This window comes from Salmo salar, chromosome 08 (genome assembly GCF_965601325.2).
Source record: "Salmo salar chromosome 08, fSalSal1, whole genome shotgun sequence".
Lineage (NCBI taxonomy): Eukaryota > Metazoa > Chordata > Actinopteri > Salmoniformes > Salmonidae > Salmo > Salmo salar.
In genome coordinates, this window is record NC_138298.1 from 14,375,742 (window position 1) to 14,395,942 (window position 20,201).

The 20,201-nt window shown below is 41.7% G+C and overlaps 1 protein-coding gene across 2 annotated transcripts in view; it reads right to left on the reverse strand.

The window, feature by feature from the left end:
• The window catches only part of LOC106609996 (microsomal triglyceride transfer protein), a 51,464-nt gene extending 32,894 nt beyond the window's left edge, over positions 1-18,570 (reverse strand). The window contains exons 1-8 of one of the 2 annotated variants that reach the window (XM_082978394.1): positions 18,372-18,570; positions 16,019-16,209; positions 14,600-14,743; positions 11,538-11,645; positions 6,867-7,123; positions 6,361-6,511; positions 5,807-5,964; positions 5,285-5,453 (exon numbers count right to left, since the gene is read on the reverse strand). In XM_082978394.1, the coding sequence (XP_082834520.1) occupies positions 5,285-5,453; positions 5,807-5,964; positions 6,361-6,511; positions 6,867-7,123; positions 11,538-11,645; positions 14,600-14,623 (867 nt within the window). In that variant the 5' untranslated portion in view covers positions 14,624-14,743; positions 16,019-16,209; positions 18,372-18,570. Of the gene's footprint in view, positions 1-5,284; positions 5,454-5,806; positions 5,965-6,360; positions 6,512-6,866; positions 7,124-11,537; positions 11,646-14,599; positions 14,744-16,018; positions 16,210-18,019; positions 18,326-18,371 lie in introns of those variants that run through there. The other variant, XM_014209080.2, reaches the window with a different exon arrangement.
• Between the last annotated feature and the right edge of the window lie 1,631 nt (positions 18,571-20,201).

The following is a 20,201-nucleotide window of genomic DNA, read 5'->3' on the forward strand; positions in this document are numbered from 1 at the left end:
AAAGTTGACAAATATTACAAGCAACACTCAAACATGAAGGAAAGTAAACGTGGTGAAAAGGAAACGCAACTCCTCCACAGATACAAACGATTTATCCTTTTCATCACTAGGACTGGTAAGTGTGGTAAGCGATCTGTTAAAGTTGATAAATGACAAACTGATGGAAGATGTGGAGTGTGTTTTTGCTGTTTGGAAGAGTGTGGCGTTAGGTGAGTGAGAAAGGAAATGGTTGCATATCCCAGAACCAATGTTTGTCTGTGAGCAGGTGTTGTGAGATAGCTTTCAATTTTGTGCAGATGAGGGGTATGCATTTTTAAATGAATTATACATCTAATATATATATATATATATATATATATATATATATATATATATATATATATATATATATATATATTTATTTATTTACTGTCCTATCATGATGGAACAGTCCACAAACCTATTCCCTAGACACCCACCTGAACGACCTATACACTAAAAGAGAAGTCCCTATCTGTTTTATGGGCCTGCTGTAAGCTGCCTATATGCAGCCAAAAAAGAAAGATAAATGCAGTCAAAGACCTAGCGCAGCACAGCCCCCTCAAGATTCTGAGCCTGCCTGACAGGGTTGGTCCTGCAAAGCCAGAGCCCCATGAGAGCATAATATATCAAGGAAATTCTCAAAGCTGCTAATGAGAACCTTGACGACCTTGTATCTAGCCGGTGGGGATTCCGGTGGGGTGCCCCCACCCAGGCAGTGGCAGTGCTGGCAACACTGGCTGCAGTAACCCGTGGGGAGGGGGGGTCACACTCGGACAATCAGAGAGGGGCATACTATTGTGGCACTGGTGGCACAAAATAAAAAGGTCTGCGATGCTTGGGAAAATGACAGGGGACCAGCGTGTGTGTTTCAGGGGAACGGGGTGAATCTGATCTCCATCACATAGGACAATGGTTAATCAATTCTCACATTTTTGCTCAATCTTGCATGCTTTCTCAAACAGCTGTAACTGTATATGCATTCATAAAAATCAGGGAATTTCTTGAGTTGGGCTCTGGGATGTAACAACCTCTGAGCATCTGAGCTCATGGTTGAGTGAGGGGGAAAGGGGTTGAGTGTGTAAGAGTGTGTGTGCGCGCGTGTGTCCCACATCTGTTGCAAGGGGGTATGGATGTAAGGGACAATATAGGAGGAATCACAATAATTGTTTGCTAAAATAATAATTGCTTGACAAAAATGTAATGTAATACAATGGCAATCTGGTTATAGGTAACAATCCTTTGCACAAACTGCTGACATTATTACGCATATTGATTGTAAATTATGGAAATGAAGATGCGGAGGATATTTCCCTGTGGCTCAGTTGGTAAAGCATGGTGTTTGCAACGCCAGGGTTGTGGGTTCGGTTCCCACGGGGGGCCAGTACAAAAAAAAAAGTACAAAAAAAAAAAAAATGCGTGAAATGAAATGTATGCATTCACTACTGTAAGTCACTCTAGATAAGAGCGTCTGCTAAATGACAAATGTAAAATGAATACACACTACCATTCAAAAGTTGGGGGTCACTTAGAAATGTCCTTGTTGTTGAAAGAAAACCACATTCTTTGTCCATTAAAATTAGAGGTCGACCGTTTGATTTTTCAACGCCGATACCGATTATTGGAGGACCAAAAAAAGCCGCTACTGGAACTTAAACATTAGCTTTTTTTAACATGGCACATATTGCACTTTTACTTTCTTCTTGCATTATTTAAGTCAAATTGAGCATGTTTCATTTATTTGAGACTAAATGGATTTTATTTATGTGTTATAATAAGTGTTCATTCAGTATTGTTATAATTGTCATCATTACAACCCCCCCAAAAAAAAAAATATATATATATACACACACACATACATACATACATACATATACACACACACACTGACGGACCATCCACCTCCAAATCGATCCCGCTCCCGAGGACAGGCCTCGGTGTAACGCTCATTCCTTCGATGATAAACGCAAATCCGACCATCACCCCTGGTGAGACAAAACCGCGACTCGTCAGTGAAAAGCACTTTTTGCCAGTCTTGTCTGGTCCAGCAACGGTGGGTTTGTGCCCATAGGCAACGTTGTTGATGTCTGGTGAGGACCTGCCTTACAACAGGCCTACAAGCCCTCAGTCCAGCCTCTCTCAGCCTATTGCGGACAGTCTGAGCATTGGAGGGATTGTGCATTCCTGGTGTAATTCGGACAGTTGTTGTTGCCATCCTGTACCTGTCCCACAGGTATGATGTTCGGATGTACCGATCCTGTGCAGATGTTGGTACACGTGTTCTGCCACTGCGAGGACGATCAGCTGTCCGTCCTGTCTCCCTGTAGCGCTATCTTAGGCGTCTCACAATTTATTGCCCTGGCCACATCCGACATCCTCGTGTCTCCTTGCAGCATGCCTAAGGCACGTTCACGCAGATGAGCAGGGATACTCTTTAGTGTCCTAAGTTTTCATAACTGTGACCTTAATTGCCTACTGTCTGTAAGCTGATAGCGTCTTATTAACAACCGTTCCACAGGTGCATGTTCATTAATTGTTTATGGTTCATTGAACAAGTATGGGAAAGTGTTTAAACCCTTCAATGAAGATCTGTGAAGCTATATGGAATTTTACGAATTATCTTTGAAAGACAGGGTCCTGAAAAAGGGAAGTTTCTTTTTTTGCCAAGTTTATTTAATGAAGCTGCCAGTTGAGGACTTGTGAGGCATCTGTTTCTCAAACTAGACACTAATGTACTTGTCCTCTTGCTCAGTTGTGCACCAGGGCCTCCCACTCCTCTTTCTATTCTGGTTAGAGCCAGATTGCGCAGTTCTGTGGAGTAGTACACAGCATTGTACGAGAACTTTAGTTTCTTGGCAATTTCTCACATTGAATAGCATTAATTTCTCAGAACATGAATAGACTGATGAGTTTCAGAAGAAAGTGCTTTGTTTCTGGCCATTTTGAGCCTGTAATCAAACCCACAAATGCTGATGCTCCAGATACTCAACTTGTCTAAAGGCAAGTTTTATTGCTTCTTTAATCAGCACAACAGTTTTCAACTGTGCTAACTTAATGCAAAAGGGTTTTCTAATGATCAATTAGCCTTTTAAAATTATAAACTTGGATTAGCTAACACAACGTGCCATTGGAACACAGGAGTAATGGTTGCTGATAACGGGCCTCTGTACACCTATGTAGATATTCCATTCATATTTTCTTTTATTATAATTGTTTTTAAATCAGCCGTTTCCAGCTCCAATAGTCCTTTTCAACATTAACAATGTCTACACTGTATTTCTGATCAATTCTATGTTTTTTTAAATGGACAAAAAAACAAGGACATTTCTAAGTGACCCTAAACTTTTGAACGGTAGTGTATGTATGTATGTATGTATGTATGCATGTATGTATGTATGTATGTATGAAGCAAATTTAGGTGATAGCATTGGAAATACTTTTAGCGGTTGATCTGCTTCTGTTCTGTGGATGGCACTGTGTGCTCTTTTCAAAGGACGGGTCCTGGCCTTTCGGGGGGGCCTAGGGATCCAGGGGGATGGGGGTGGTCTCCCGGTCACTGGAATGACAACCCAACTTGGGAGGGGCTTTGGCGGGTGAAGTAGTGGAGAACAATTGGAGGGTTACTTAGTGGCAATGCAAATATCATGGTACAGCTATATGGACACTCACTCACTATTGTACTTTTTAATGGTAAATTTACAAACATATTATGATGAATAGATTTGAAACTTGTATCTCATTATTGTAAATGGTGAAATAAGTATAGCCAGTTATAATTGTAATGGCTTAGCAGAAAATAAAAAAAGAACAATATTTACCTGGCTCAAAGAGAAGGAATATAATATCTATTGTTTACAGGAAACTCATTCAACAATTTTAGATGAAGGTGAGTAGAAAATGGACTGGGGGTGAAAAATACTTCTCCCATGGGCAAAGAAACTCAAAAGGGCTGATGATATTAACAGTAATTTTGATCCGAATGTGCAAATTGTCCAAACAGATCCACAAAGTAGATATATTCAAAAAAGCGTGAATCATCTTTATTTGATAATAAATTATCAACCCTGCAAGCAATACAATATTATCATGGTGGGAGATTATAATACTGTTTTAAATACCTCAATGGACCGTAAAGGAAATCACACTATCACCCTCATGCTCTTAAGGAAATCACGATTATCATGGATATATTGGAACTAGTGAATATATGGAGGCTTAAATACCCTGACCTACTGAGATATACATGGAGGACGTTTAATATCCTGACCTGGTGAGATATACATGGCGGAGGCTCAATCAAGAAAGTAGTCAAGACGACTAGCTTATGTCATTCTTGTTGGCACCGAAAGTGAAAACAAGTGTTGATAGGGGACAGAATGCGGTCGGACCAGCAGATAATTGGCATATATATTACTTTTACGGAATTTCCACGTCGGCGAGGATATTGGAAATTTTATCTAACATATTGGATGATAACTTGTTTTTAATTCGGACAGAGGAATATATAACTGAATTTGTCGGGCATAACATAGGTACAGCAAATCCACTTATTGTACAGGACACTTAAATGTGCCTTTAGAGGTCATGCAATTCAGTACTCATCTCTAAAACAAAAACAATTTAGATCAAAAGACTCCATATTAACAAAGGAAATTGAAGGACTAACTGTACAATTAGATAGCAATAAAAACTGTACCATAGAGGTACAGCATAAGTTAGAGGAAAAACAAAAAGAAATGGAAGAACTTATTCAAGAAAGATCCAGAGTAATATACTATATTAATAAAGCAAACTGGATGGAAAATGGGGAGAAATGCACCAAATTATTGTTTAATCTTCAACATAGAAATGCTACAAAAAATAATTTCATGAAACTTGTTGAAAATGACAGTCACCTATGAGTCACCAAATTATATTTGAAAGAGGAAGCAAAGTACGTTAAGGATATGTTTTCGTTTCAGTCTCCTCCATCTCCTCTAACCGAAGCTAATTGTATGGATGTTTGCCCTGATGATGAGCATAAGGGTACTTTCAAACCAGAAAAAACAGATACATAAAAAACACAGTAATTCAATGATTTTCACTGGGAGCAGTGCATTGGGGGAGGGTCTAGTGTTGCCTGTCAGAAGTCACAATGACATATCTGTCTAATCAACTGAAAACATTAAACTGACTTTTACCAAATAATTTCTCCCCATTCCGCTGTGTTGGACATGCATTTCATTCATTTTGGTTTGTAGAGTTTAAGCAAGTGGCAGCCACTCACCACCAAAGCCTGGAGCATTCTCTCGTTGGGGTGCGAGGCGAAGCCGCAGGCGTACAGGAACCTTTCGTGCAGAACCAGGCCTTTGGGGTCGGCAAAGTTGAGGAACTGCAGCATGGCGTCCAGGGAGGCGGGCGTCTGGGACGAGGTCACGGCGTCCACCACCTGAGGTCTGCAGACCCCGACAGAGTTGGAGAGAGGCAGTGAGTCAGAAGTCTAAAATGGCGCAATATTCCCTATATAGTTAACTATGTGGCTCTGGCCAAAAGAAACACGGGGCGAGAGACAGTGGGGTGACGAGTCACTACATCTCATAAGAAAGCATTACAGCCTGAGAGAGAGAGAGAAAAAGACACAAACATACTAAAAAAGAAGAGAAAACAAGAGATTGAGAAGAGAAAGAGCGATAGAAGAGAAGTGAAAATAGAGAGAAGAGAAGGAGTGACAAAAAGAGGAGAGTGAGAGAAAGAGGCAGACAGAAAGAGAAAGGGAGAGAGAGAGAGGTGGGTAAGTGCTAGGCCTTACAGGGCGGTCTTGGTGGAGCTCTTCAGCACTTGGAGGATCTCGTCCTTGGAGGCTTTCCTCATGCTCTGGATGAGAGCCAGGAAGCTTCGGGGAGCAATGGCCTTTGACAAGCTATCTGGTTCAAACTGCTTCTGGACCTCTTGCCAGTGCTCAAACAGCTAGCGGAAGAAGAGGAAAAGGGAAGAAAAAAAAATTAATTTCTTAATTACATGTTTGGTCAGCAAGGACATGCATCGATAGTGTGGTACAGTGTTGGTAAATTCAGACTTCACAAGGGCTTTTCACACTATTGTAACAAACTGTACTGTGTTGGTTCTGATTATTTCATTCCAGCAATCAACCAGGCCAGCAAGTTTCCTCTGCCCCTTTTAATTATTCTTTATCAAAGACTCATTTTTGAAGCATTTAGTTTGGGAGTCAATACCGTCAATGTAAAAGCTGAATTGAAGATTATATTGAAGGTTATATGGAACCTTTCAGAGGAAAAAAAATAAGTGTCCAAGGTTGAAAACAACGTGAAGCACTTTTTTACTTTGTTTCTCACAACCACTCACCGATCGACAGCCCTTGCATTGGGATTTGACCTTCTCAGCTGTCACACCAACAGCATACAATTTCTCATCAAGTGATTTGACAACACTGGCGACATTCTTCCCTGCAGCCTCAAATGGCCCAGTCTCAATTGTTACCAGCGTCAAGTTTTGCCTGAGGACAACATAAATTAACAAATCCAAATCAATCAATCAGTTTCTGTTCCTTGCAATTGATGCTCTCAGAAAGCCTACTCAAAATCAGTAAGTGAAAAAAATAACATTACCTTTACAATGAAAGAATGCATGTGTTGGATTAATGTAGTAAACAAAAAGAAGAAATAAAACTATTGCCTCAAAGTTTAGAGCAGAATTTCACCATTAAAATTCCATTTGACTCCCTTGTGTCTTATTTTTCTTAAAGCCGCATTGTTGGTTAAGGGCTTGTAAGTAAGCATTTCATGGTAAGGTCTTCACCTGTTGTATTTGGCGCATGTGACAAATAAAATTTGATTTGTGTCACACCTTACCTGGACACTATTTTAGCGGCGGTGGTGCGGCGTGCGTTGACTGCTAGGATGTGAGTCTCCTTGGCTGTGGCTGACTTAATGAAGCCATCCTCCAGGGTGAAAACGGTGACAGAGCTGGACTCCCCACTCACGCCCAGGACCTGAATGTAGGTGGTGAAGCCGGTCTCTGCGGTCTTGCAGGTCTCCAAAGCCTTGGTCCTTGTCACCTGGCCTTGGGCAGCCTTGTACTCTACCGTACATCTCCCGGACACGTCATTCTGTTCCCAGAAATATCAGTCAGCCAACCAAAAGTACTCACACAGAAAACCATAGAAAAACAGTTTTAAGCATTTGTTCGAATGATTTACATTGAGAATTCATTGCAAACTTACGACTGTGTTTTTGGTAAAATTTTATTTTACAGTGCATTATTATTTTTATTTTTTTGATGACATGACACCTGCTCATTCAAGGGTTTTTCTTATTTTGACATTTTAGAATAATAGTGAAGACATCAAAACTATGAAATAACACATATGGATGGAATCATGGAGTAACCAAAAGTGTTAAACAAATCAAAATACATTTTAAATTTGAGATTCTTCAAATATCAAGGCAAAAGGTGGCTGACAGCTTTGCACACTCATGGCACAATCTCAACCAGCTTCACCTGGAACGCTTTTCCAACAGGAGTTCAAACATATGCTGAGCACTTGCTGGCTGCTTTTCCTTCACTCTGCGGTTCAACTCATCCCAAACCATCTAAATTGGGTTGAGGTCAGGTGATTGTGGCGGTCAGGTCATCTGAAGCAGTACTCCATCACTCTCCTTCTTGGTCAAATAGCCCTTACATAGCCTGGAGGTGTGTTAGGTCATTGTCCTGTTGAAAAACAAATGATAGTCCCACTCAGTGCAAACCAGATAGGATGGCGTATCGCTGCAGAATGCTGTGGCAGTCATGCTGGTTAAGTGTGCCTTGAATTCTAAATAAATCAGACAGTGTCACCAGCAACACACCTCTACACCATCACACCTCCTCCTCCATGCTTCACGGTGGGAAATACACATGCAGAGATTATCCGTTCACCAGCAACGCGTCTCATAAAGACATGGCAGTTGGAACCCAAAATCTCAAATTTGGACTCAGACGAAAGGACAGATTTCCACCTGGCTAATGTCTATTGTTTCCTGGCACAAGCAAGTCTCTTCTTGTTATCCTTTAGTAGTGATTTCTTTGAAGCAACTCGACCACGAAGGCCTGATTCACAGAGTCTCCTCTTAACAGTTGATGTTGAGATGTGTCTGTTACTTGAACTCTGTGAAGCATTTATTTGGGCTAAAATTTCTGACACTGGTAACTCTAATGAACTTATCCTCTGTAGCAGAGGTAACTCTGTGTCGGTCCTCATGAAAGCCAGTTTCGTCATAGCGCTTGATGGTTTTTGCGACTGCACTTGAAGAAACTCTCAAAGTTCTTGAAATTTTCCGTATTGACTGACCTTCATGCCCCCCCACCACCTTGTCACAACACAACTGATTGGCTAAAACACATTAAGGAAAGAAATTCAATAAAACACCTGTTAATTGAAATGCCTTCCAGGTGACTACCTCATGAAGCTGGTTGAGAGAATGCCATGAGTGTGCAAAGCTGTCATCAAGGCAAAGGGTGGCTATTTGAAGAATCTCAAATATAAAATATATTTTCATTTGTTTAATACCTTTTTGGTTACTACATGATTGTTATTTCATAGATTTGATGGTCTTCACTATTATGCTACAATGTATAAAATAGTAAAAATAAAGAAAAACCCTTGAATGAGTAGGTGCTCTAAAACTTTTGACCAGTAGAGTGTGTATGTATATATATATATATATCAAAAAAATAAAAGGGAACACTTAACCTGTTATGGATAGGGGGCAGTATTTTCACGGCTGGATAAAAAACGTACCCGATTTAATCTGGTTACTACTCCTGCCCAGTAACTAGAATATGCATATAATTATTGGCTTTGGATAGAAAACACCCTAAAGTTTCTAAAACTGTTTTAATGGTGTCTGTGAGTATAACAGAACTCATATGGCAGGCAAAAACCTGAGAAGATTTCATGCAGGAAGTGGCCTGTCTGACAAGGTGTCGTTCTTCTTGTCTCTGTTTATTGAAGAGTGAGGATCTTAGCTGTCCCGTGACACTTCCTACGGCTGCCATAGGCTGTCAGAAGGCGGCAAAACGCTGAATCGTGGCTTTGCAGGCTCTGGCTGAAACAAAGTAGCGCGTTTGGGTAGTGGCTGGTTACAGTACTGTGAGACTCAGGCTCGTGCCCGCGTCGACCGAAAGCTTTGTTTTCTTTCCTCTGTTTAGCTAAATGGACATTCCCGGTCGGAATATTGTCGCTTTTTTACGAGAAAAATAGCATAAAAATGGATTTTAAACAGCGGTTGACATGCTTCGAAGTACGGTAATGGAATATTTACATTTTTTTGTCACGAATTGCGCCATGCGCGCGACCCTGATTTACCATTTCGGATAGTGTCTGGGACGCACGAACAAAACGCCGCTATTCGGATATAACGATGGATTATTTTGGACCAAACCAACACTTGTTATTGAAGTAGCAGTCCTGGGAGTGCATTCTGACGAAGACAACAAAAGGTAATCAAACTTTTATAATAGTAAATCTGATATTGGTGAGTGCTAAACTTGCCGGGTGTCTAAATAGCTAGCCCGTGATGGCTGGGCTATGTACTTAGAATATTGCAAAATGTGCTTTCACCAAAAAGCTATTTTCAAATCGGACATATCGAATGCATAGAGGAGTTCTGTATCTATAATTCTTAAAATAATTGTTATGCTTTTTGTGAACGTTTATCGTGAGTAATTTAGTAAATTGTTAGCAAATTCCCCGGAAGTTTGCGGGGGGTATGCTAGTTCTGAACGTCACATGCTAATGTAAAAAGCTGTTTGATATAAATATGAACTTGATTGAACAAAACATGCATGTATTGTATAACATAATGTCCTAGGTGTGTCATCTGATGAAGATCATCAAAGGTTAGTGCTGCATTTAGCTGTCTTCTGGGTTTTTGTGACATTATATGCTAGCTTGAAAAATGGGTGTCTGATTATTTCTGGCTGGGTACTCTGCTGACATAATCTAATGTTTTGCTTTCGCTGTAAAGCCTTTTTGAAATCAGACAGTGTGGTTAGATAAAGGAGAGTCTTGTCTTTAAAATGCTGTGAAATAGTCATATGTTTGAAAAATTGAAGTTTTTGTATTTTTGAGGAATTTGTAATTCGCTCCTCCCAGACCTGGACTAAAGCATCCGCCAACTCCTGGACAGTCTGTGGGGCAACGTGGCGTTGGTGGATGGAGCGCGACATGATGTCCCAGATGTGCTCAATTGGATTCAGGTCTGGGGAACGGGCGGGCCAGTCCATAGCGTCAATGCCTTCTTCTTGCAGGAACTGCTGACACACTCCAGCCACATGAGGTTTAGCATTGTCTTGCATTAGGAGGAACCCAGGGCCAACTGCACCAGCATATGGTCTCACAAGGGGTCGGAGGATCTCATCTCGGTACCTAATGGCAGTCAGGCTACCTCTGGCGAGCACATGGAGGACTGTGCGGCCCCCCAAAGAAATGCCACCCCACACCATGACTGACCCACCGCCAAACCGGTCATGCTGGAGGATGTTGCAGGCTGCAGAACGTTCTCCACGGTGTCTCCAGACTCTGTCACGTCTGTCACATGCTCAGTGTGAACCTGCTTTCATCTGTGAAGAGCACAGGGCGCCAGTGGCGAATTTGACAATCTTGGTGTTCTCTGGCAAATGCCAAACGTCCTGCACGGTGTTGGGCTGTAAGCACAACCCCCACCTGTGGACGTCGGGCCCTCATACCACCCTCATGGAGTCTGTTTCTGACCGTTTGAGCAGACACATGCATATTTGTGGCCTGCTGGAGGTCATTTTGCAGGGCTCTGGCAGTGTTTCTCCTGCTCCTCCTTGCACAAAGGCGGAGGTAGCGGTCCTGCTGCTGGGTTGTTGCCCTCCTACGGCCTCCTCCACGTCTCCTGATGTACTGGCCTGTCTCCTGGTAGCGCCTCCATGCTCTGGACACTACGCTGACAGACACAGCAAACCTTGCCACAGCTCGCATTGATGTGCCATCCTGGATGAGCTGCACTACCTGAGCTACTTGTGTGGGTTGTAGACTCCGTCTCATGCTACCACTAGAGTGAAAGCAATGCCAGCATTCAAAAGTGACCAAAACATCAGCCAGGAAGCATAGGAACTGAGAAGTGGTCTGTGGTCCCCACTTGCAGAACCACTCCTTTATTGGGGGTGTCTTGCTAATTGCCTATAATTTCCACCTGTTGTCTATTCCATTTGCACAACAGCATGTGAAATTTATTGTCAATCAGTGTTGCTTCCTAAGTGGACAGTTTGATTTCACAGAACTGTGATTGACTTGGAGTTACATTGTGTTGTTTAAGTGTTCCCTATATATATATATATATATATACACAAACAATTTGGTACACGGCGGTGGTTACCAATTGAGTTTGTTAAAAGTCTATCAAAAGTACTCATTGTTATCACATCATCTCTTAGTAAGTGCCTGCTAAAATAGGACTGCAGATTAAATGTTTCCACAATTTCCTGTAACTGTATATGTATTGGGTCTCATTTACCTCTATGACCTTCCCAGATCTGGACTGCACCTGTAGCAAGCTAGCCACACCCCTTTTCAAGTTCTTAATGGAAGCAGGCTCTGCCTTATAGCAGTAAAAGCTGCTCACCTGAAACAGAGGCATGGAACAACAAACAAGTCAATATGATACGAAACAGTGCACTAGAGTCAAGTGACAGAACAGCAAAATTAGAAGTACTTTTCTCCGATTAATATTATCAAAGTGCCTCAGATAATGATGAGATGTCAACAAATGGAAAAGAGTCTGACTACGTAGGGTCTGACTGTGAAATGCATCTTGAGGGCGTGCCTTGCGTGGGAGTTCCTTTTCTTTCGGCAAGGTATGTATCACACCCTGATCTGTTTCAGCTGTCTATGTGCTTGTCTCCATCCCCCTCCAGGTGTCACCCATGTTCCTCATTATCCTGTGTATTTATACCTTTGTTCTCTGTTGCCAATTAATTTTCTTTTGTGAAACCTACCAGCGTTTGTTCCCCTGTTCCTGCTCCTGTTTTCTAGTCCATCCCGGTTTTGACCGTTCTGCCTGCCGTTCTATACCTTGCCCCACCTCACTGGATTATTGACCCCTGCCTGCCCTGACCTTGAGACTGCCTGCCGTTCTGGACCTTTTGTACCCTCTCTGGATTATGGCCATGGCGTGGCACAGGGGCCAATAAGAGTGTAATTTTCTTGGCAAGGAATGCCCACGGCAACCTAAGACACATTCTGCAGTCAGACACTATCAAACACATGTCTTATTCACCTTCACAGCGTATTTCACTCAACTCAGGGCATCACACTGTAAGTCACACTTTGAGGTTTAGATTAAATCACTAGATTTATTAGGTTTTAGTTATTTGTTTTAGAATATCATTCTTCAACCTATTTTTGTCCATATTCAGCCATTATCAACTTAGATATGCTCTCTCTAATTCTTTCTCTCTCTCGGAGGACCTGAGCCTTAGGACCATGCCTCAGCACTACCTGGCATGATGACTCCTTGCTGTCCCCAGTCCACCTGGCCGTGCTGCTGCTCCAGTTTCAACTGTTCTGCCTGCGGCTATGGAACCCTGACCTGTTCACCGGACGTGCTACCTGTCCCAGAACTGCTGTCCCAGACCTGCTGGAACCCTGACCTGTTCACCAGACGTGCTACCTGTCCCAGACCTGCTGTTTTCAACTCTCTAGAGACAGCAGGAGCGGTAGAGATACTCTCAAAGATCGGCTATGAAAAAGCCAACTGACACTTACTCTTGAGTTGCTGACCTGTTACACCCTCGACAACTACTATGATTATTATTTGACCATGCTGGTCATTTATGAACATTTGAACAACTTGGCCATGTGCTGTTATAATCTCCACCTGGCACAACCAGAAGAGGACTGGCCACCCCTCATAGCCTGGTTCCTCTCTAGGTTTCTTCCTAGGTTTTGGCCTTTCTAGGGAGTTTTTCCTAGCCACCGTGCTTCTACACCTGCATTGCTTGCTTTTTGGGGTTTTAGGCTGGGTTTCTGTACAGCACTTTGAGATATCAGCTGATGTAAGAAGGGCTATATAAATACATTTGATTTGAGATAGAAAGCTTCATTTGAAAAACCATGTCTAACATTGCAGAGACTACAGCATAAAAAGTCCAAAATACAATACGGAAGTACAAAGGTTGTAGACAATAAATCACATTGTAGTAAAAACAAACAGTCAACCTAAGGTCACTATCACAAAAGTTTCAAAATCATGTCACTCTCTCATTATCTTACACTAACTGGCCAGTTTATTAGGTACACAACCCTGTTCATGAAAATGGATTGCTCCTACAGACAGTGAGTCACATGGCCGTGGCTTGTAATATAAAGCAGGCATAAAGGCATTCGGTTATTGTTCAATTGAACATTAGAATGTGCAACACAACCGACCTAAACAACTTTGAGCATGGTATCCTGGGTTTTTCACACATGCCTGTCTAGGGTTTACCGAGATTGGTGCGACAAACAAAAACATCCAGTCAACGGCAGTCCTGTGGGCGAAAACAGCTTGTTGATGAGAGAGGTCCAAGGAGAATGGCAAGAATCATGCAGGCTAACAGGTGTTCAATCTGCATCAACTGCATGGACCAACATCCCTGTGGAACATTCCTGTGGAAGGCAAAGGGGCGTCCGACCCGGTAGTAGATGGGTGTACCTAATAAAACTGGCCAGTGAGTGTATGTAGTCACTTATAATAGTTTGTAAAACTATGAGATAGATTTAATTTCAATATATACAGTCCAGTGCTAAATTCGTAATATTTTCATAACAGATTTAGCTGATCACAATGCATTCAACAGGACATTCACTGATCAACTGGTTCACCTATTCTCCTCAGCCTGTCTGTGTCATCCAGGAACGGCACCCCTTTGCCACGCCAATGCCCCCACACTTGTCTCTCGTGAGATCTGATAACCAGCCGGCCAGCAATCTGAAGGATTGACCCTTGCCCTGTACTCACCATCTGTCTGGTATTTCCCCTTCCAGCGTCACCACATGGACACATTACCAATTACGGTTCCAATAATAGTCCCCGGCAATACAGATGTCATCAATGATGCTCCAGAAATGGCTCCCATACTAGATTTAGTCAATTTCTTTAAATCTTAACTGATTGTAGTAAAAGTGATGGTTGATATAAATGTACAATTGCACAACACTTTTATGACTATTGACCTATGAAGATATAACAGCAATAGTACTACAATGATAGAAAAATAGCTATTTGTAATATATCTAGTATACTTCTGGTAACAATTAAACATCCTACTACCTATACATTTTACTACATCTACCTATGGCAGATAATCTCCACTACAGTGTACCCAAAGAACATTCATGTTCCTAGTAACTGCCTTAAGTTCAATCAATAATTTTGCATTATGCATCAATAAAAACGTACAGTAACACTTTACTTAGCGCCTGCAAGTATAATGCATTATGATGCAGTTCTAATTATTTTTAAGACCTGTTATGAGCATGAATGAGCCCCTTTATAATGTATTATAATAGAAACAAACCAACATCCACAGCTCTTACCTTTCCGTTTTTCAGGTGCACCATGAACGGCCTTTCCAGTGCTGCCAGCTTATTCTCTCCGAGAAGGCTTTGCGTTGTGGCGCCCTGGAATATGTTCTTCTTGGCTGAGCGTTGGGCCACATTTTCTATCTTCACGTTTGAGATCTGTGGATGGGAATGGAAGAGCTTGTTAGATGATTTGGAGGAGGATGAGGACATAGTCACATTAAGAAAAAAGGAGGAATTTATAACATGGATGCATGTTCCTCAAAGGGCAGAAGAAAAGTTAGTGAATAAAAAGCTTAGGACATTTCAAGCAGCTCAAAATCAATATTCTCCATAGAATACAACCAGAGTGGAAGGTATTGACTTTGAATGATTTCAAATACTATTTGAACCTATTCAAAAACTGTCAGTGTTTGGTTTAGCCTGTCTGGAATTCCAGACAGGAATGACTGCTTTTGGGCCAGGCACACACAATTAAGCACAACTTAAGTATTTAACAGAATTAAAATACTATTTGAACCCAGGCCTTTTTAAATACAATTTTTTTTTAACTCCCTGAGGGGCCTGTGAGAACTTAAGTACTATTTTTACACAATCAGACCATGCTTTTTTTTCTAGTATTTCCAATTACAGGAGACATTAAGAACCTCTTTCCCAGGATCATATCAATATGTGGTTGAGTTTCCTTCCACATTGTAAAGACAGCATACACACAATAGCATACGCACTATACACACACGTACACATGGATTTTGTACTGTATATGTGGTAGTGGTGGTGTAGAGCCCTGAGGGCACACAGTCTGAATGTATTGTAATGTTTTTAAAATTGTATAAATTGCCTTAATTTTGGAAGAGCAGCAGCTAATGAGGATCCATAATAAATACAAATAAACAACATTTTGCATGTATAAACTCCAACATGTATCCTCCCAAAACAAGAGTTTTTTTTTTTTTTTATTCAATATCCCAGGGAAACATGTGGGGGTTTGACAAAAACTGGCTCTCAGTCTGTCCCTGAATGAATCCTAAATCAACCCCTACCCCCTACTCACTGCCCTCTCTGCATTTGTGTAGATCTGAAAAGACTAGATAGGTCTAAGCGATATGGCAAAAATTCCAACTTGGCTATCATATGGCGAGGTAGGGTTATTGCCATAAAACAGTTACACCTATCCAATCCTCTCAGACCTACACAAGAGCATAGGATCTAGGGGCATGGGGTTTTAGGGGCTGGGGTTTGGGATTCAGGTACATCCAGCCAACATACATTTCAATTTGAGTCAATTAGCAGACATTCTTATCCAGAGTGACTTACAATTAGTGCATTCATCTTAAGATAGCTAGGTGGGACGACCACATATTACAGCCATAGTAAGTACATATCGGCAAAGTCAGGGTCAGGGTGAGGAGGTGGTGCTGTGGGATTACTTACCACCAGTTGTATGAGCTGGTCGTCCTTGCTGCTGGGGTCTCTCCACACTAAATTGACATCCACGTCACTGGAGATCCTATAGCCGACACTGCCATCCTTTGACCCCTTGGCCCTGTCCACCAGCACCTCGGTGGTGTAGCTGAATTTGTACAACTGGTCATTGTTCAGCCTGGGTCCAGCAGCACCAGCACCTGAAACAAGAGGGGCCATGCAGGAATCGCAGCGTGAGATCAAAACTTACAGTGATGAGTGACTTAGAGCAGGGGTTCTCAAACGGTTTTCTTTCTGAGCCCCACTAGGCCTTTTCAAACTGCATTCTCTTAGCCCAGGGCTATCTTTAACCCTGGGTTAAAATTAGCCCAGGGACAGTTTAACGTCCTTTTACACAAGCATTTGTTAAGCCTGGCTAATTGAAACCAACTGTCACTTTTCTGGAGTCAATTTGGTGACAACCAAGGGTGTTTGCACTGGGCTACGTACAGTTTGAACATGGCTACTGAAACTCTGACAACTCACTGAGGACCCCAAATGGTTGGGATTCACTTAGACCTGTGTTTCTCTATATAAATATCAAGGTCTTTCATCAGTACAATGTCAACAAGCTGATTAACACCAAATGGCCCTCACTGCTGAGTGAGATTTCTGTCAAAACATCTAAACAAAATAGTTGGTATATACCATTAAGCAGTGATTGAATTAAGGTATTTCCCTCAAATCATCTGCTTTACGGCAGTCAAATACTTCCTCTTTGTATGTCAATCATAACAAAAAGGCTTGAGTTCAGATTGGTTCAATGTATTACTCTGTTAGATTTGTAATGTTTTGGCTAGGCAACAATTCATTGTTTAACCATTACACACCTTAACTGGTCCCCTGGCTAATTGCTACTGGTTCGACAGAAAGATCAGGCAGGTGGATGAGCCTGACACGTGTAAAACCATGTGTTGCGTTTTGCAAAATACTTCCAAACATCTTATCCTCTGTAGCAGATGATTTAAAAACAGACCGGAATATTTATACATTCATACTGTCAGGCATCCTGGATTCAGAAGGTGAGCCCTTCATCGTGGTCCAATTGCAACTTGTAATAATGTGTCATTATTACGAGAACCTTTGTAAGCTAAACCTACTATGATCTACGTTTCTGATGGACACAATCAACACTGGAGACAGAGAACATTGTGGGTGGACTATTAAAGTCCTTGATTGCTCTAATACAGTGTAGCATTCCAAAAGAATTGACATTGGGCCATGAGTCAAGACTGACGTGTCACTTTCGGGTTGCATCACCAATCACAAAGTGCTGAATCAAACATACAAAATCTGCCACAGACAGCTGTATTCAACCATTTTGTCAACTGCCTTAGTTTCTACTGACCAAGTTGTACAGGAAATTACTTCATTCATATCGCCTATGATTAATAGAATTGACACCCAAAAAACAACTTTACCACCAGCTACAGTAATATCCAAAATATCTACCCTGCAGGTTGCCTCAAATGTTCAGGGGAGTAATTACTATTGGTTGTGTACTTTTTTTATTAACTAGGCAAGTCAGTTAAGAACAAATTCTTATTTACAATGACAGCCTACCCCAGGCAAACCCTAATGACACTGGGCCAATTGTGCACTGCCCAATGGAACTCCCAATCACAGCCAGGTGTGATATAGCCTGGAATCGAACCAGAGTCTGTAGTGACGCCTCTATCACTGAGATGCAGTGCCTTAGACCGCTGCACCACTCGGGAGCCCACCTTACATCACCAGGAAACTATTTGACTATTGAATTTAGGAACAAACATGTGCTGTGAAATGATGAATCTCCAGTGAAAGTGATTTGTTGGTTGCTTGGTTGTTGCAAGACCATTCAAAAGGTTTTATGACAGAAGTTCCAAGGACACTAGAGCCCAACTACTAACATACTCTCTAAGCAAATCACACACCAACACAATATAAAATAACATATTCATCACACATATCCGTACATGAAAAATAACTCACCTCTAGTAGAAGCAGAAAATGAAGATGTTATGCAGAGCAAAAGCACAAAGAGAGCTAACATTTTGCAATCTATTAGGAGCAAGAAGGTGACCGCAGGTAAAAGTTGACTGGATCGGTGCTCACAAGGCCAGAAAGAAAGGCTCAGCTACCCGAAACTACTCAAATTATGTTAATCGGTGTGGAGGGCAGAATCCAAACTCCACGCTCAAGTACTAAGTACGAGGTAAAGAGCAAATCATTAACTTGTAGAGCTGAGATTTGACAATCCCTTCGACTATCACTAGGCGCAATGCCCACTGTTGGCGGGAGATGACACTTTGTACGCGAGCAGTTCATTTATGTTACGACATACCTAATGGTCATGAAGATCAATCGGATGAGAAGAGGACGATAGCCTTCTCAACAGCGCATGCACAAGTGCGAATTGACATCGAGGTTTCGTCCTCAAGTAGTATCCTATCATGATAAAAACCAGTGAGACAATTACATATAGGATTAAAGAGTAACGTTAGTTTCACAGCTGTAGCGATACTGTCGAATTCTGCCCAACTTTCAGAAACAAGTTCAAAACAATAAAATACTCTACATTTTCAACGTACGACTAAAAGGTTGAAAACAATGGTGACATTTACCCCTCGGTAGTGAGACGGCGTCATTTTGAGATTGAACCTTTCACCTAATTTTGCAATAAACAGACTGGCATTGTTGCACACACCGTTGAAGGAAATGGAATATACACGTCACTCTATAACAGACAGCATATGGGCCAATGGTAGGTACTTGGCGTTCTGCCGTGTATGTGTGGCGGTGTGGAGGAATTTGTAAGCACCGATTTGAGGTCAGTTTTGTGTTTCCCACTCTAATGGTAAGGATGGATGTGGGGATATGTGGGAGGGGACGCTGACTGATCCTTGACCTGTGGACCCCTATCTGCATCAAGGACAAATTGATCTGGGTTTACATTATGGATGATTCTTATCTTTGACTACATTGTGAGGGAAAGGGAAATCATTGTTCTAGAATTTATCAAGCAGTGAAGTCATTTCCTTGACATTGAAGTCGTTTTTTCTCATCCTATTTATATACACTTCAGTTCAAAGGTTTGGGGTCACTTAGAAATATCATTGTTTTTGAAAGAAAAGCACGTTTTTTGTCCATTAAAATAACATCAAATTGATCAGAAATACAGTGTAGACATTGTTAATGTTGTAAATGACTATTGTGGCTGGAAACTGAAGATTTTTTTATGGAACATCTACATAGGCGTACAGAGGCCCATTATCAGCAACCATCACTCCTGTGTTCCAATAGCATGTTGTGTTAGCTAATCCAAATGTATCATTTTAAAAGGCTAATTGATCATTAGAAAACCCTTTGGCAATTATGTTAGCACAGCTGAAAACTGTTGTACTGATTAACGAAGCAATAAAACTGGCCTTCTTTAGACAAGTTGAGTATCTGGAGCATCAGCATTTATGGGATTACAGGCTCAAAATGGCCAGAAACAAATAACTTTCTTCTGAAACTCATCAGTCTGTTCTTGTTCTGAGAAATGAAGGCTATCCCATGCGAGAAATTGTCAAGAAACTGAAGATCTCATACAACGCGGTGTACTACTCCTTTCACAGAACAGCCAACTGGCTCTAACCAGAATAGAAAGAGGAGTGGGAGGCTCCGATGCACAACTGAGCAAGAGGACAAGTACATTAGAGTGTCTAGTTTGAGAAACAGACGCTTCACAGGTCCTCAACTGGCAGCTTCATTAAATAGTACCCGCAAAACACCAGTCTCAACATCAACAGTGAAGAGGCAAGTCCAGGACGCTGGCCTTCTAGGCAGAGTTCCTCTGTCCAGTGTCTGTGTTCTTTTGCCCATCTTAATCTTTTCTTTTTTTTGGCCAGTCTGAGATATAGCTTTTTCTTTGCAACTCTACCTAGAAGGCCAGCATCCCTGGAGTCGCCTCTTCACTGTTGACATTGAGACTGGTGTTTTGCGGGTACTATTTAATGAAACTGCCAGTTGAGGACCTGTGAAGCGTCTGTTTCTCAAACTAGACACTCTAATGTACTTGTCCTCTTGCTCAGTTGTGCATCGGGCCTCCCACTCCTCTTTCTATACTGGTTAGAGCCAGTTTGCGCTGTTCTGTGAAGGGAGTAGTACACAGTCTATTGTATTCATTAAT